Here is a 15,080-nt window from a genome sequence, read left to right as displayed (position 1 = left end):
GGCGCACACATCCCAGATAATGCACTAGATATGCTTGTCAGTTCGCGGATCAAGTGTGTTTCGTTATGCACCTGACACAACTGAAGTGTTACGGACTTCGGACGTGGTGGTGGTCAGAAGTCACTCGATACCTGCCGTACCGCTGGAATGTTAGCGTCGAGGAGTGCCTTCTTCGCACGTTCGAGAAGAATGTTGCTTAGCACCGGGTCGGCAGAAGATCCTCCCTCTTTGGGGCTTGTTAGACAAAGTATCCCGGCTATTCGGCAGTCGATGGTTTTACAGACATCGCCGAAATCGGCAGCAGCTGAATGGATGGCTCTCAGGTTTTGGAGACCTCGTACAAATAGACGCTGTGAACTGTAGCTACCCGGCCGTGCCAGTACGAACAGCCGTGCCAGCCGTTGTCCCTCGCCCCGTTTGGGCATGTGAGGCTCGCGTGCTTCCCTGTGGGGTTCAAGCATAAATTTGTGTCAAGCCGCATAAATTCGATTGTGCATGCTCTTGCGCTCCTGTTCCGACACCTTCTTGACTGACTAATGACCCCGTCCGTGTACTTGCTCGGTCCGTTCTTTCTTGACCAGAAGATGACACTCTAAATAGCATTTGCTGGAATCTACAGACCACGTTGTCGGCCTTTGCAGCGCGTCAAGTTGCTCGGCGACAGTATGTAAGATGGAAGATCTACCACGGTCTGCAAGGTGATCTCTGTTCACGGCCATAAGCGGCTTTAACTGTCGCAGATCCACCCGGGAATCGCATTGCCGGCTGGTGGAGAGCAGAGAACCAGTGGCTTTCGAGTCTTCACATGGAGGCTCCGCGCTCGAAGTTGATGGTGGAGGAGTCAGAGAGAGCACAAAGAAGTGCTGCACAATATCCAAGCATTAAATAGAACCCGCTTAAGACTTGGACCGAGATCACCTTCCAGCTGCATGGAGATTCGTCAAACAAATAAACCATTCTTGCTGCCTATTCTCTTTCTTTCATCTCTGTACATAGTCCTCCGTACAATATCCCAATCCTTCAAGATCAAACCTTCAGACGCTTCCATTTCAGAGCCGTCATCATTGCGCAGGACACTCCACACCGTTTTCGCGATCTTACGGGCTTCCTGCTGACCCCCGAATCGAATCTGACGCGCCGAATCTGGAAGGCTTAGCCCCGCAAAAGTACCACGGTCCCCAGCAACTCGAATCCCGCCAGCTGGTACGTGCGTTTTTCACTACATCCCTCGATTCAAGCACTTCAAGCTGCATTTCAGCGGCTGGTTTGCACCGTGTGCTGACAAGATGGGCGCTCAGAGTACATGGCGGCCGAGTCGCCGCGGCCTGTCCCTGTCGACGACAAGAATCTCGAACGGGACGACGCCGACACCAGCACCCATTCGATATCGCTTTCCGAGAAAGAACGGGAACGACAGGTCGATCCCGACATAGAACGGGGCGTCCCCGTTATCGATACCACTGAAGATGCAGACGAGAAGACCCCTGGCGAAACAACCGTCCAGCGCGACGAAAACATTGTGGACTGGGACGGACCCGACGATCCGGAGAAAGCGTTGAACTGGACCGAGAGGAAGAAATGGAGCAACGTCGCGATCATCTCGAGTGTGACATTCCTGACTCCTCTGGCGTCGTCGATGGTCGCTCCCGCCACACCATTGATCATGGAGGAGTTCAACTCTTCGAACGAGACTATCGCGAGCTTCATCGTCTCCATCTACATCCTTGGCTACGCCTTGGGTCCCCTGTTTCTGGCACCGTGCAGCGAGATCTGGGGCAGGCTCTATGTGTACCATGTGTGTAACTTCATGTTCGTCATCTGGACCATGGGCTGCGCCTTGGCCCCTGGCATGGCTTCCCTGCTGGTTTTCCGCCTCCTGGCAGGGATTGCTGGAAGCTGTCCTCTCACCATCGGCGGCGGCTCCATCGCAGACCTGATTGTCCAGGAAAGGCGCGGTGCGGCAATGGCCATCTTTGCGCTGGGGCCTCTCATGGGCCCCGTCATCGGCCCAGTGGCAGGAGGGTACCTGGGCCAAGGTGCAGGCTGGCGCTGGATCTTCTGGCTCATCACCATCGCCGGCGGTGTTGCGTTGACCTTTTCCGTCATCTTCATGCGCGAGACCTACGAACCCATCCTGCTGGAGCGCAAGGCCAAGCGACTGCGGAAACAGACCGGCAACGCGAACTTGCGGTCGAAGCTGGATCAACAGATTCCCATGCGCGCCTTCTTCACAAGAGCCCTCATCCGACCCTCGAAGATGCTCGTCCTCTCGCCCATCGTGCTGTCCCTCTCGATATACATGGCCGTCGTGTACGGATACCTTTACCTGCTCTTCACCACGCTGACCCTGGTCTTCGAAAACACCTACCACTTCAGCCAAGGCGCCGTGGGGTTGAGCTTCCTAGGTATCGGCATCGGCTCCATGCTGGGTCTGGTCATCTTCGGCGCCCTCTCAGACAAGACGGTGAAGAAAATGTCCGCCAAGGGAGAAATGAAACCAGAGTATCGGCTCCCGCCTCTCATTCCTGGCAGCTTGATCATCCCAATCGGTCTGTTTTGGTATGGCTGGAGTGCAGACAAGGGTATCCACTGGATCATGCCAATCATCGGGACTCTCTTCATCGGCCTGGGCCTACTGGCGACTTTCATGCCCGTCCAGACGTATCTGGTCGACGCATACCCCGTTCATGCCGCTTCCGCGATCGCAGCAAACACGGTTCTAAGGAGCTTGATGGGTGCTTTCTTGCCCCTCGCAGGACCGGACATGTACGCGGCCTTGGGCCTGGGATGGGGCAACTCGTTGCTTGCTTTCATCGCCCTGGCAATGTCGCCTCTGTCGTGGATATTCTTCAGGTACGGCGAACATATCCGGAACAAGTATCCAGTGAAGTTGTGAGTGTCGGTTTCTGATTGGCAAAGAGCATGGCGTTTTCAGGATATGCGTACCAAGGGATAGGGATACTTACATACGTGGGGTTAGACATGAGCACAGGCATGAGCATGGGCGTGGGCGTGGGCGTGGGCATCGGCATAATCATATGCATTCAACGGCGTTCCTGCAGTGATCATATCAAAACATAGGGCCCATGAGCGAAGCGAAAACAGCATAGAGAATCAGATCTCTTCAGATTTTGCAAGACAGTGGCGTAAGATTCGTCTAAGCGTGCAAGATTCCTACTTGCCGGATATACGTAGGACCACGCGGTAATTATACGAACCACGGATTCGAATTCATGGCCAACCACGTCTCCGCCGTGATAAATGACCACGCTCCACGCTCCACGCTCACCATGGGCCCGTATTGGGCACAGTCCCTGACTGGACGGAGCGCAACAGAGGTATGGGAACAATGCAACCAGTCACGCGCACCCAACTGTCAGCGTACGAGTTGCGTTCAAGATAACGTGGCAGATGGGCGAGCGTGGGGAGCATAAATAGAGCAAGTGAGGGGCACGGACGTGTATATAGGACGCCTAGACAGACAGTCAATTACTTACACGTCCGCTCACTCAAGCAACTCACTGATTCCGACCTTGAAAATTGACCACCTACCCTGACTGACTGATTTTCCGCCGTACACTCTGCTCGCAGTACGTCCCGTTTGGTCCGGTCCGGTCCATTCTATTCCATTTCATACTTTCCATGCGTATTTGTCTTGCGCTGCAGATGAGTTGACCCCTTCTGACTGGGCAGGACGAGGATCTACAGTTTCATTTCGGGTGCAAGCTACAGAGACACCCTCTCACTGCGCATTCTTCCCTTTCGCCAACCGCCCGATCGGAACAAGCACCACAGGGCAGACCAGGGCAGATCAGATCAGAATGTCTCACAACGGGTGTCCAAAGTGCGGGGCTACCATCTCGTCGGGGAGTAAGAGTTGTGGTTCCTGTGGAGCGGTGAGTGCCTCCCAACCTGTCCTGCCGGTATATACGCTGTACATGGCTTGTTTCTGTGGCGATGGTGGTGTCTTGGAAGTGATATGAGATTGGCTTGACTTGACTCGACTCGACCCGACCAGATTCGACTAGAGTGGCTGTGATACGGCGCTGAGGTCCACACCGAGAAGATGGGTGGGTGGGCGTGGTGTCACAAGCCGAGTGTTCTTGAAGGAAGAAGAGAGATGCTGACGACTGTTCGCTCACAGAGTTGCCCGCGATGAACGGCTTTGCGAATATTGCTCGGCTCCCAGGTGGGGGAGAACGGGACGCAGTGGAACAAGACTAGGCGATTGATTCCCAGGGGAGAATATTGACTTCTTTGCTACGAGTCACTCTTTTGACAACGAACCAAGGGAGAAGTCCATGCGGAGTAGCAGAGACGCAGACATTAAGGGTGGTGTCGAGTCGTTTCATTACCAATTCTGCTTCACATCGTACAGCTCCGTCCGCCTCTGTCTACGCCGGAATGACCTTCTCAAAGAATGCGAGCATGTCTCTCAGCTCGGCCGAGTTGGTCGAGTGACCCATTCCGGCGTATACGTGTCCGTCGATGTTCTCTCTATCCACCCATTTGAGTAGGTCTTCATTACCCTGGACGAACAGCTTCAGGGGAACGAGCATGTCCATTGTCCCGTGGACATAGAACCATTGCTTCGCATCCTTCTCGTTCGAACCGACCGCTCGCTCGTTCCGCAGCTCGGCGATTCGATCCCGTAGTGGGAGATAACCTGACAGGCAGAGAACGCCTGCCACTATGTCCCGCAGCCGCCCGGTCAGACCCCAAACCAGACTAACGGCACAGCCCTGGCTGAATCCACCCACGAGAATCCTCTCCGGTGGTGTGCCGCTTTCTATCTCCTGCTCGACCAGTTCATCCAAGACATCCACACTTCGCATGATACCTGCCTCGTCGTCCGGGGCCTCTTCCTCTGCCACTTCGCCCGGGACCCGGGGTTTCATGGCATTAGGCAATGCTCGAGGCATATACCAAGCCCGGGTCATGGCTTCTTGGTTGTGCGGGGCGTAGGGCAGGACCCACTTCAGATATTGCATCTTGTTGTAGAACTGGAATTGTTGCGCCAGGCCCAGTGGTAGGCCGTCCGCGTCGTCTCCATAACCATGTAGGAAGATCAGCGTTGCAGGCCGGGCAGGAGAGGAGGCTTCGGCTGTGGGAGGCACGATGTAGGGCGGCCTTTCGGACATGTTGAAGGTCAATGTCCGCTGGTACCCATGTGTTGTCACGATGGTCAGGGAGGTCCGAGGCTATGGTCAGCAAACGAAAGCAGTCTGATCAGTGACGGATGTCTCTTGCGGGGCAGGAGTTCAGCGGCATGGTACGCGAGTGAGCGACCAAACACTATCCCCGGGAGGCTGAAGCGTCACTATACAAAATTGCGCTCTGGAAATCACGGGGAGGTTCCAATCCTCCTTCACTAGCCGGACCGCAACTGTTGAGGCTCGCGAGGGGAAGCAGACTCGTGCGTCGAAAAAAGGCATCCGACGGCATTAATACTTTACCGTACTGGACAAGTGGTACGTCGACGTATTTGACTGCCAGCTGCAAGCGTGGGGTTTTGATGAATTTCCATGGCCTCTGAATCTATTGCTGCCTCCTTCTTGAGTTGGCGTTCAGCACCGTCAGGAGACAATGAAGAGCCTCAAGAGAGGTCTAGCCGCTGATCCGAGTGCCGCCAATATCTCCACCAAGGTCTACATCAGATCGACAAAGAGCGGCAGAGTCCAGAAGATCGTGAGAGAACAATATTTGAGGAAGGACATTCCCTGCTCTTCGCAGCTATGCACGACCTGCGCTTCGACTGCAGCTGGCAGCGCCAACGGACTAGGTGAGTCTTCTCTCAAGAGACAGTCGCAATACCCTAACGAGTAAATCCAGTCCCCAAACTCGTTCTCTCGAAGCGGCCGAGTGCCACGAAAGTCTACCCGAATGGCCACTACCTCATCCCGGATACAAATGTACTGCTCAGTGGCATGGATCTCTTTGAAGAGCCCAATCATTTCCGCGACACCATCATACTGCAGACGGTGCTGGAAGAGTTGAAGAACAGGAGTCTTCCTCTTTACAACAGACTAATGTCCTTGACACAGTCCGAGGACAAGCGTTTCTATCTCTTCTTCAATGAGTTCCGTTCGGAAACGGCAGTCCGACGAGCAGACGGCGAGACAGTCAATGACCGAAACGACAGAGCCGTAAGGAAAGCCGCGGCGTGGTACATGACTCATCTGGCCCAGGTCACAAGGAAGCCTCCCACCATTGTGGTAATCACGAACGACCAGGAAAACCGAAAACGGGCAAAGGCAGAGCATATGAATGCGGTTTCACTGCGAGAGTATGTCGCAGGCCTGGAGGATGCCGATCGGTTGCTTGACATGGTCAGTCAAAGTGCCGAGAGCCGGGAAGCTCGAGAAGTGCAAAGCGAAATGATCTATCCGGAATATTACTCGATGTCAAGAATGATGACGGGCATAAAAGCCGGGACACTGCATCAAGGGGTCTTCAAAGTGTCTACCTACAATTACCTCGAAGGGACAGTCAAGGTACCGGCTTTCGAAAAACCGTTACTAATCCTCGGAAGAGAGAGCAGCAATCGATCAGTGTCGGGCGACGTGGTCGTGGTCGAAATCCTGCCAAAGGAGCAGTGGAAAGCACCGTCTACTCAAATTCTCGACGAGGAGACTGTCAACAAGGACGACAACCCCGAAGACGAAGAGCAAGAAGAAACCGTCGTTACTGAGAACGAGAGACGAGCTCTTCAGGACGACGTTCGACGCGCTCACACCGCAGGAGGAGAGACAAAAGCGCAGCCCACTTGCAGAGTGGTGGGTATCATGAAGAGAAACTGGAGACAACTTGTTGGAACAATTGATGCTGCTTCTGGGACTTCTGGGAACCGACAAACGACCGTATTCCTTGTCCCGATGGACAAGCGCATTCCAAAGATACGTATTCGAACTCGTCAGGTCGATGAGTTGATTGGCAGGCGTATCCTTGCCACGATCGATTCGTGGGAACGAGACACGAGATATCCAGTTGGTCACTACATCCGCTCGCTGGGTGAGCTAGAAACCAAGGAGGCTGAGACCGAAGCATTACTTCTCGAGTACGACGTCCAGTATCGCCCGTTCCCAAAGGCTGTTTTGGATTGCTTGCCTGCAGAAGGGCACGATTGGAAGGTGCCAGACGATCCTTCAGATCCAGGGTGGAAAGGTCGAAAAGATCTTCGGCACCTGCTCGTCTGCTCCATCGATCCACCCGGATGTCAGGACATTGATGACGCTTTGCACGCAAGACCGCTGCCAAACGGAAACTTTGAGGTCGGCGTCCACATTGCGGACGTCTCTCACTTTGTCAAGCCCAATAACGCGATGGACGATGAAGCTTCTGCTCGAGGCACAACCGTGTATCTCGTCGACAAGAGAATCGACATGCTGCCACCATTACTGGGTACTGACTTGTGCTCGCTCAAACCGTACGTTGAGAGGTACGCGTTTTCCACGCTTTGGGAAATCACTCCAGGTGCTGAAATCGTGTCTTCTTCCTTCACCAAATCTGTCATCCTGTCTAAAGAAGGCTTCTCGTATGAGCAAGCTCAGAAACGGATAGATGATCCAAATGCTACTGATCAGCTTACTGAGGGCATGCGGGCTCTGCTGTCCTTGTCTCAGAAGTTACGTCAAAAACGAATGGATGCGGGCGCATTGAACCTGTCCAGCCCAGAAGTCAGAATCGAAGCAGACAGCGAGTCTTCCGACTCTTTGGCCGACGTCAAGACGAAAGCACATCTGGCCACCAACTCACTTGTGGAGGAATTCATGCTTCTAGCCAACATCACGGTGGCACAAAAGATCCAGTCAGTCTTTCCTCAAACTGCTCTACTGCGACGACATGCAGCACCACCAGCCACGAATTTCGCAGACCTTGGCGAGCAACTGAAACGGATGCGCGGTTTGGAGCTGGACGTATCAAGCTCCAAGGCACTTGCCGATTCTTTGGACCGCTGCGTCGATCCCCGACATCCTTTCTTCAATACACTGATTCGGATCATGGCAACCCGATGCATGACTTCGGCCGAGTACTTCTGCAGCGGATCTCACGCGGAACCTGAATACCGCCATTATGGGTTAGCTAGCGAGATATACACCCACTTTACCAGCCCTATCCGAAGATACGCCGACTTGCTAGCCCATCGCCAGTTGGCCTACGCTATCGGCTATGACGGTCAAGGAAGCGAGATTGTCGACTATGACCTGCGCAACAAGGGCAAGCTGGAGCGAGTCTGCCAGAATCTGAACTTCAGACACCGAAACGCTCAGTTGGCCGGCCGAGCGAGCATTGAATACTATGTCGGACAAGCACTCAAGGCACGTGCGGAGAAATCTCCTGACACTCCCATCGATGTCGATGGATATGTGATGCGAGTGTTTGAGAACGGAATCGTGGTCTTTGTCCCGCAATTTGGAATCGAAGGGCTAGTCCGGCTTGATGATTTCCGGCTGAAGTCCGGGGATGCACGACACAGAGAGAGCAATTTCAACGCTGATGCGTATCAACTCACGGTATTTGAGAAAGGCCACGAGCAGGATGGTGTTACGGTAGAGTTATTCCAGCAGCTCAAGGTCCGAGTGAGCTCCGAAGAGAAAAGCGGCGCGCGGGAGAAGGGAAAGAGAAGAGTCCGGATCGTAGCGCTGTCTGGGTCGTAGAACGCGACAGGCGATAGAGGATGACTTGCCAAAAGACGAGAGAACATTACTGCCATAAGCAGCTGTCCTTGCCAATGGGACGGACAGATTTAGTTCAATCTCAAGTGGTGACTTTTGCCAGTGGTTGTTTTGTTCGACCCATGATCTGAGCCCTACTTGACCAGAGACTCTTGGTCTATTTGTTTCAGGGATCAGCATTCAACCTGACTGACTTTTGTCCCTACAATAACTTATATCAAGCTTCTTACTGTGCAAGGTGCAAAAGGCCGCCAAGCACAATTTAGATGCATCCACTGCATTTTCCCTCTTCAGACGAAGTCTTTATCCTGGACCCGCCAACGCTCTGCCACCACGACTCGTTCACGCCCGTCGCCAGCCAACACGATGGTCGGCCCTCCCAACAAGCGACAAAAACGCGAAGAGTATAAAAAGAGCCAACAAGGGGGCTTAGCAACAGGCTCTGGAACCGAGCAGCAGATCAAACTCCCAAAGAAAAAGTTCTACCGGCAACGAGCCCACGCGAACCCGTTCTCGGACCATGCGCTGGCGTAGTAAGTCCCGCGGCCTCCCTCCCTGGTGGTCTAGGACCTGTCGATGAACGACTCGAAATGCTAACAGTCACCAAGCCCCGCGAGTCCCGCCGAAATGGACTGGACGAGACACTTTCCGGCGTTTGTGAGGAATGCCAGTCAGAGCCAGAGCCAGAGTCAAACTCAGAGTGAAATCGGGACACCACGACCGCCCATGACGCGGGACGTCGAGATCGCGGATATCGGATGTGGGTTTGGCGGGCTGCTCGTCGCCCTGGCGCCGCTCTTTCCGGAGACTTTGATGCTCGGTCAGTTCTGCTTGGATTTTCCCTATTCGCCTTTTCGCCCCGTGTGCGTATCTCGCTCTGGATCGGGATCGCTTTGCTGACGGAGGTGGCGGAAGCAGGCATGGAACTACGCATCCAAGTGACAAACTACGTGATTGATCGGATCGCGGCGCTTCGGGCGCAGAACTCGGGCGCCCAGAATCAGAACTCAGGCCTCTACCAAAACATTTCCGTGATACGGACCAACAGCATGAAGTTCCTGCCCAACTACTTCACGCGCGGCCAACTGGCCAAGATCTTCCTCTGCTTCCCGGACCCGCACTTCAAGCAGCGCAAACATAAAGCGCGGATCGTCTCGGCCCAGTTGAATGCCGAGTACGCCTACGTGACGAGGCCGGGCGGGTTGGTCTACACGATCACGGACGTCGAGGAGCTGCACGGGTGGATGACGAGGCACTTTGACGGCGAGGAGGCCGGGGAGGGCAGGGAATTGTGGGAGCGCGTGGCACAGGAGGAGCTCGAGCGAGATCCGTGCGTCAGGATCATGAGTGAGGAGACGGAGGAGAGCAAGAAAGTCACGAGGAATGGGGGGAGGAAGTTCGTCGCTGTGTTTCGGAGGAAGGAGGATCCCGAGTGGCCTGGCTGAATGAAGAAGAGGGCTCTCAACATCCTCAGCACACGCGCACGAAGAAGCTTCTTTCATGTGGAAAATCGTCTTGCTACGGCGCACGAGGAAGGATCTTTGTGTAAATCGTTTGCCAGTACAGAAAGGAATTAGATCTCAGCCTTCTTCTCCGCGCCTCCGTTCAACGTGTCATCGCTGGACCGGGTGACATTGACACCGCCGGCCTCGCCTTCTGCAGGGGCCATGCCGACAATCTCCCCTGCCTTGAGAGCATCGATGTCGATCTGAGGGCCCGTATAGTTCTTCCGACCGTCGATGAACCACTGGATTGTGGAGATGACCAACACGATGGCGAACGCGGCAACGCAATAGTTCATGTTACTCCCGGTCACGTCCTTCTCCGGCGGGAACATGAACAGCACGGTGGTGAGAATGACATATGCGATTCCGATCTGAGCAGCGTCAATATGGATCCTCATCTCTGTTGTCGGTCAGAAAGCTTACCAGGTTGCAGGTCCAGCCCAGCCAGGTAGGAAGGATGAATGGTCGCGAAGCTGGCAACATCCGCCGACCTCGAAGACAATTGATGGCTGGAGGAATGGCGTATGTGACGCCCAACGCAACCACCGACGCTGACACTATGGCGTTGAAAGCGCTGCTGGAGCCGAGAAAGATGCAGCCGAAGATGATGACCAGGATCGTCGTCAGCCAGAGCGCGTTGAGAGGGACCTGTAGTCGTCTGTCAACTTTGGCGAAGAAGCGACTGGCAGGTAGCCCTCCATCTCTGGCGAAGGCGTACACCATCCGGCTGCTTGTCGTCATAATGCTGACCGCGGCGAACTGGGTAGACTGTGTCAGCGCCGCTTTCGCTCTTCAGCGTCACAGATCATGCAACCTACCAACAAGCAGACGAGGGGGAACATCAACAGACACACCGATCCGGCCTTGCTCGAAGTCGCATCATAGAAGATTTGCAACATTGGCCCAGCTGCTGAGCTGATGACAGTTTCCACGTCTTTGGCGACGAACAGGAGAACGCTCAAATAAATGAAGCCGGTGAAGACGCCGATGAGGACGCAACCGATCATGATCCTAGGACCCACGACCGTCGGATTTCCCACCTCTTCAACACAATGCGCGACTGCGTCGAATCCGGTCAGACCCAGACCTCCCTGCAGTAGGCCGAGGAGCCAAGCAAGTCCATCTGGCCAGCCAGTCTCATTGATGAATGTTCGGTAGACGAAGCCGCCGCCTTGATAGTTTGGCGACGAACAAGCAAGAACGGTGATGGAGATCACCAACCACCCGGTCAGCGACCAGATCAAGGCGGCCTTGTTGACCAGAGGGAGCAGCCTGGTAATGAAGGCATTTACCGCGAACGCGAAGAGATTATAACCGATGTAGATCAAGAACTGGTGCCAGCGATGCGCCTCGTAACCTGGAGAGCAGAGCGCAATGATTCCAATGATCAGTTGACTTCCCAACAGTCCAGCGGTGGCTGTCAAGGCGACCCAGCCGGCGGTGTTGATCCATCCCGTGATCCAAGAAAGCAACGGCACCCATCGTTTCCAGCTAATGACCGCCACCCAATGGTACTGCCCACCCGCAGTTGGGTATGCCGACAGGAATTCGGCCAGTGACGCTGCGAGGCTCAGATTGCAGATACCGGCAACAACAAGACCCCAGATGACCGCGTCGGGGCCACCGCTGGGCAAAGCCAGCGACATGCTAGCACCAAGGGCTGTCCAAGAGTTCAGGATCGCAAAGGCCAGCCCCAGCATCGACAAGAAGGAAAAATTGCGCTGCAACTCTTGCTTCACGCCAAGTCCCGCCAGCATGGCCGCATCGTCCTGGATACTCGTCCTCCGCCGCCCGGTGCTCGATCGTCGTCGTGGTTCAGCCATCTTGCCGTTTTGTGAGGCGCCGATGTGTGTATGACTGCCCTTACAGGGAGGAGTGAGCAGAGAGCTTCTCGAAGGGGGGTGGAGGAAAGCGAGTTAGGGCATGGCACGCTTTCGACAAGTCCATAAGCAGCCTACGTCAGTGATGAGGGATGAGCGATGAATCAGCCACCTACAGTATCAGTCACGGGGTTCTCCGAGGTTTAACTGGGTTAAGGGTCTCGTGCTCGGTCAATGGACGCGAGATTGCGCACATTCACAGGCCATGCGCATGCGGTCATGGTCGACTTTTGCCTCCAAACCGTAACTGCAAGCCGGACAGTGGATGATCGATGACCCGCCCGATTTGTGGACGGAGTTGATCATCTTCGTTCCGACGACTCATGTTTTGAGTGTGCGTGAGTCTGGCGTTGCATCGATCGGATGGAGCGAAAGCTTGAAGACGGAGCCAAGTTCAACGTTGAACCCCGGATTCGCCGCTGCCGAACCAACGATGTCACCCGCATTCGCTCTTAGTGTTGTTGCCATTACCTACTCGTAAACACGTACTGTGTACCTAGGTACAGTATTTCCCCGTCGCTCCATCGCTCTTTCTACTGTGTACGTATATACAGGCATGACGCCTGACCGCTAATTTGAACGCCACCACCTACTAAATGCGAGATCGCACCCGGCATCCTTTCGCTTCGACAAGGGCTCTTTACCACCACGAGCAAAGCCATCGGCGTGGTGGATACGGTGCGCAGTAGCAGGATGCAATGCGAACAAAGCACGGGACGGACAGGCAGCCTCGGTTGCCGAGGACAATGACGTATCTTTTGACCGATGCTTCCGGACTCAGCCTTATCCATTTGTGACTGGGAAGGTTACCCGAGGGTTGGACAGACAGCGCCAAGGGCTGTCATGGGCCACCCCCCCTTTTGTAGGATACCGTCTTCTTTACAGAGGCCTCCGTGACGATATAGTCGGGTCTCTGCCCAGACCCCTCTGGAATTCATCATGTCCTCCACTTGAGTCACACATTCACGCATGCAAATATCAGCCTTACACAGCATGGCTAGTGCAGGGAAAACTGACCATCAGGCATTCCACCTGTTTTTGCTGCTGAGATGCCCACGATGAAGCCTAGAGAAAGTGGACTCGCTGCCACTGCCGCTTCTTACTGCAAGCAACATCAGAGCCATCTAAAGAACAAAGAAACTTGAACACCATCTGATCTGGATTGTCATTGACCGACACTAACGATGCAAGGGATGCTAAACTTGGCGACAACAACAAAGCGCGCCAGAGCGTACTTTCATTGTCCACCAGGCCTTTCTTACCAGCTTTGTTTGTGTCAAACATACCCAAAGTCGCGCAGAATCTACAGGTCGTCCGCGTTCCAGCCATGTCGTTCATTTCAGCTCCCGGTCCGCCAACAGCAGCAGCAGCAGCAGCAAACAACCGAACCAAGCCCTCTCCCACTCGAGTTCCTAGGAGGCAATGTGCGAATCTCACACGATTTTCCATCTCTGTGGCCACGTCAACATCAAGACCATCGTCCAATGCGCTGACATTATAGACAAGTTACTGGTTTCGGGCACGCCCATCGCGTCCAACCACCAGGTGTGCCAAGACGACGTCAGCGACAACGTCCATGTCTTCCCCGACATTTGCACCAAATGCAGGACCACCGGCGTCATCGGCGACGTGATGGACGTACCGGGCGTGAAGCTCGAGGTGATGAAGGCTTGGGAGTCGCAAAGAAAGCGAGTATCCGCGGTACCCAGCCATGACAATAACAACACCGACCATGTCGACACGGAAGACGGCGTGGCCGACAAGATCAGAGAATGCGAAACCTTCGAAAGGATCTCGCTCCCGGATGATCTGAGCACTTCGACACCAGACCGTGCAGGGGCCTCGAGTTCCCCTACTCCAGCAACAAGTAGTGCCTCGAGTTCGACATGCCCTGAGCCAAGTCCAGCGCCGACGCCGGACTTGAGCCAGATCAAGGCCCGAGTGATCACCTTGCGGGCTCGGACTGAACGGCTTCTCATGAAGATTCGTGCCCACAACGTCCCTAAATTGGGCTAGTTTTGCTTTTGCTTCCGCTTTAACATTTTGTATTTGGACTTACTTACATGCATACGTGTACATGCGCTACCATCGACCATGTATTCGGCGAAACGGCGTTGCCATAGGGCAGTTCGAAAGGTGGAGGGGGGTTTAACAGCGTGGTGTACCACCACCACTATCACGTTACCAGTACTATCACTCTTACTGTAGAACCGTGGATCAGGGAAGGATATTGATACACCGCGCGGGCTCGGAAATAAGGGTTACATAATGCTGGTAGTCTCAGCAGACAGCACGAGAACATATCGAAGTTGAAAGCCTTAATACGCTCGCAAAGCACTCTACTACTGTGATTGTTGTCTTCACCAAGGGCGAGTCTCTCTGCCTCTCATATCTAAACTTTCCGGGCAGCACGAAGTCGTGAATCAAAACCCGCGGGTACTCTGGCGTTATGGCGGCTCGGATGTGTCTTTGAACCCACTCGCACTGCGCACCGCTTCAGGCGTGTAGATTTTGCAGCGGATATGATAGAGGGGCGCACCCTGTATCGGGCCGCTCCTTGGGAATGCCGTGCTCATCCGTTTTCGGAAGGTAGGGCTGGAGCACCTGTCTGGTTTCTTGCTGCTGCTGCTGCTGTTCCAGCCGAAACTGCCCTCTTCTGGTCCTGTAGTACGAATCTCTTTCGGGCTTTTTTTCGAGTGGTGGTTCCTGCAGCGGAGACGCCGGTTATAGTAGCGGTAGTGGTCTCTAGGATTTTCAGCATAGTGCTAGCGCTCCGCCCAACGATGCCCATATATGCGATGTTTGTGGCCGATACATCGCCAAGCATGCCCGCCCGATCGATCTCGGTGACTGAAGGCATCGCGGGAGGTAGATCGTCCTGTTGTTCTATTTCGGCCGTCGAACACTGGTCTCGCGGGGTCGGCTTGCTCGGGCATTGCCTAGGGTGGCATCCCGAACGTTCTTGTGAATGCGTCCGTGGCTGAATTCTTGGGTTTGATGTACTTGTCTTGCGCCACGTT

General features: G+C 54.5%; 6 protein-coding genes across 6 annotated transcripts; 4 read left to right on the top strand and 2 right to left on the bottom strand.

Annotated features, from left to right (window-relative positions):
- Nucleotides 1-1,303: 1,303 nt before the first annotated feature.
- On the top strand, nucleotides 1,304-2,896 carry A1O7_01141 (uncharacterized protein; the record flags this gene model as incomplete). Its single annotated transcript, XM_007755180.1, has 1 exon — nucleotides 1,304-2,896. The coding sequence occupies one exon, from the start codon at nucleotides 1,304-1,306 to the stop codon at nucleotides 2,894-2,896; it is 1,593 nt and encodes a 530-aa protein (XP_007753370.1).
- Nucleotides 2,897-4,394: 1,498 nt separating this feature from the next.
- On the bottom strand, nucleotides 4,395-5,141 carry A1O7_01140 (uncharacterized protein; the record flags this gene model as incomplete). The annotated part of the gene is made up of 1 exon (XM_007755179.1): nucleotides 4,395-5,141. One exon carries the CDS (start codon nucleotides 5,139-5,141, stop codon nucleotides 4,395-4,397), a length of 747 nt encoding a protein of 248 aa, XP_007753369.1.
- A 445-nt stretch (nucleotides 5,142-5,586) lies between these two features.
- On the top strand, nucleotides 5,587-8,657 carry A1O7_01139 (uncharacterized protein; the record flags this gene model as incomplete). The annotated part of the gene is made up of 2 exons (XM_007755178.1): nucleotides 5,587-5,782; nucleotides 5,833-8,657. The coding sequence occupies 2 exons, from the start codon at nucleotides 5,587-5,589 to the stop codon at nucleotides 8,655-8,657; spliced, it is 3,021 nt and encodes a 1,006-aa protein (XP_007753368.1).
- A 384-nt stretch (nucleotides 8,658-9,041) lies between these two features.
- On the top strand, nucleotides 9,042-10,120 carry A1O7_01138 (tRNA (guanine-N7-)-methyltransferase; the record flags this gene model as incomplete). The annotated part of the gene is made up of 3 exons (XM_007755177.1): nucleotides 9,042-9,208; nucleotides 9,284-9,495; nucleotides 9,591-10,120. The coding sequence occupies 3 exons, from the start codon at nucleotides 9,042-9,044 to the stop codon at nucleotides 10,118-10,120; spliced, it is 909 nt and encodes a 302-aa protein (XP_007753367.1).
- Nucleotides 10,121-10,248: 128 nt separating this feature from the next.
- Nucleotides 10,249-12,003, bottom strand: A1O7_01137 (uncharacterized protein; the record flags this gene model as incomplete). The annotated part of the gene is made up of 3 exons (XM_007755176.1): nucleotides 10,249-10,551; nucleotides 10,604-10,939; nucleotides 10,999-12,003. The coding sequence occupies 3 exons, from the start codon at nucleotides 12,001-12,003 to the stop codon at nucleotides 10,249-10,251; spliced, it is 1,644 nt and encodes a 547-aa protein (XP_007753366.1).
- Nucleotides 12,004-13,482: 1,479 nt separating this feature from the next.
- A1O7_01136 (uncharacterized protein) lies at nucleotides 13,483-14,076 on the top strand (the record flags this gene model as incomplete). The annotated part of the gene is made up of 1 exon (XM_007755175.1): nucleotides 13,483-14,076. One exon carries the CDS (start codon nucleotides 13,483-13,485, stop codon nucleotides 14,074-14,076), a length of 594 nt encoding a protein of 197 aa, XP_007753365.1.
- Between the last annotated feature and the right edge of the window lie 1,004 nt (nucleotides 14,077-15,080).

This window comes from Cladophialophora yegresii (genome assembly GCF_000585515.1).
Source record: "Cladophialophora yegresii CBS 114405 chromosome Unknown aczIN-supercont1.1, whole genome shotgun sequence".
NCBI lineage: Eukaryota > Fungi > Ascomycota > Eurotiomycetes > Chaetothyriales > Herpotrichiellaceae > Cladophialophora > Cladophialophora yegresii.
Note: the sequence above shows the minus strand (reverse complement) of the source record. Positions and strands in the feature narration are given on the sequence as shown.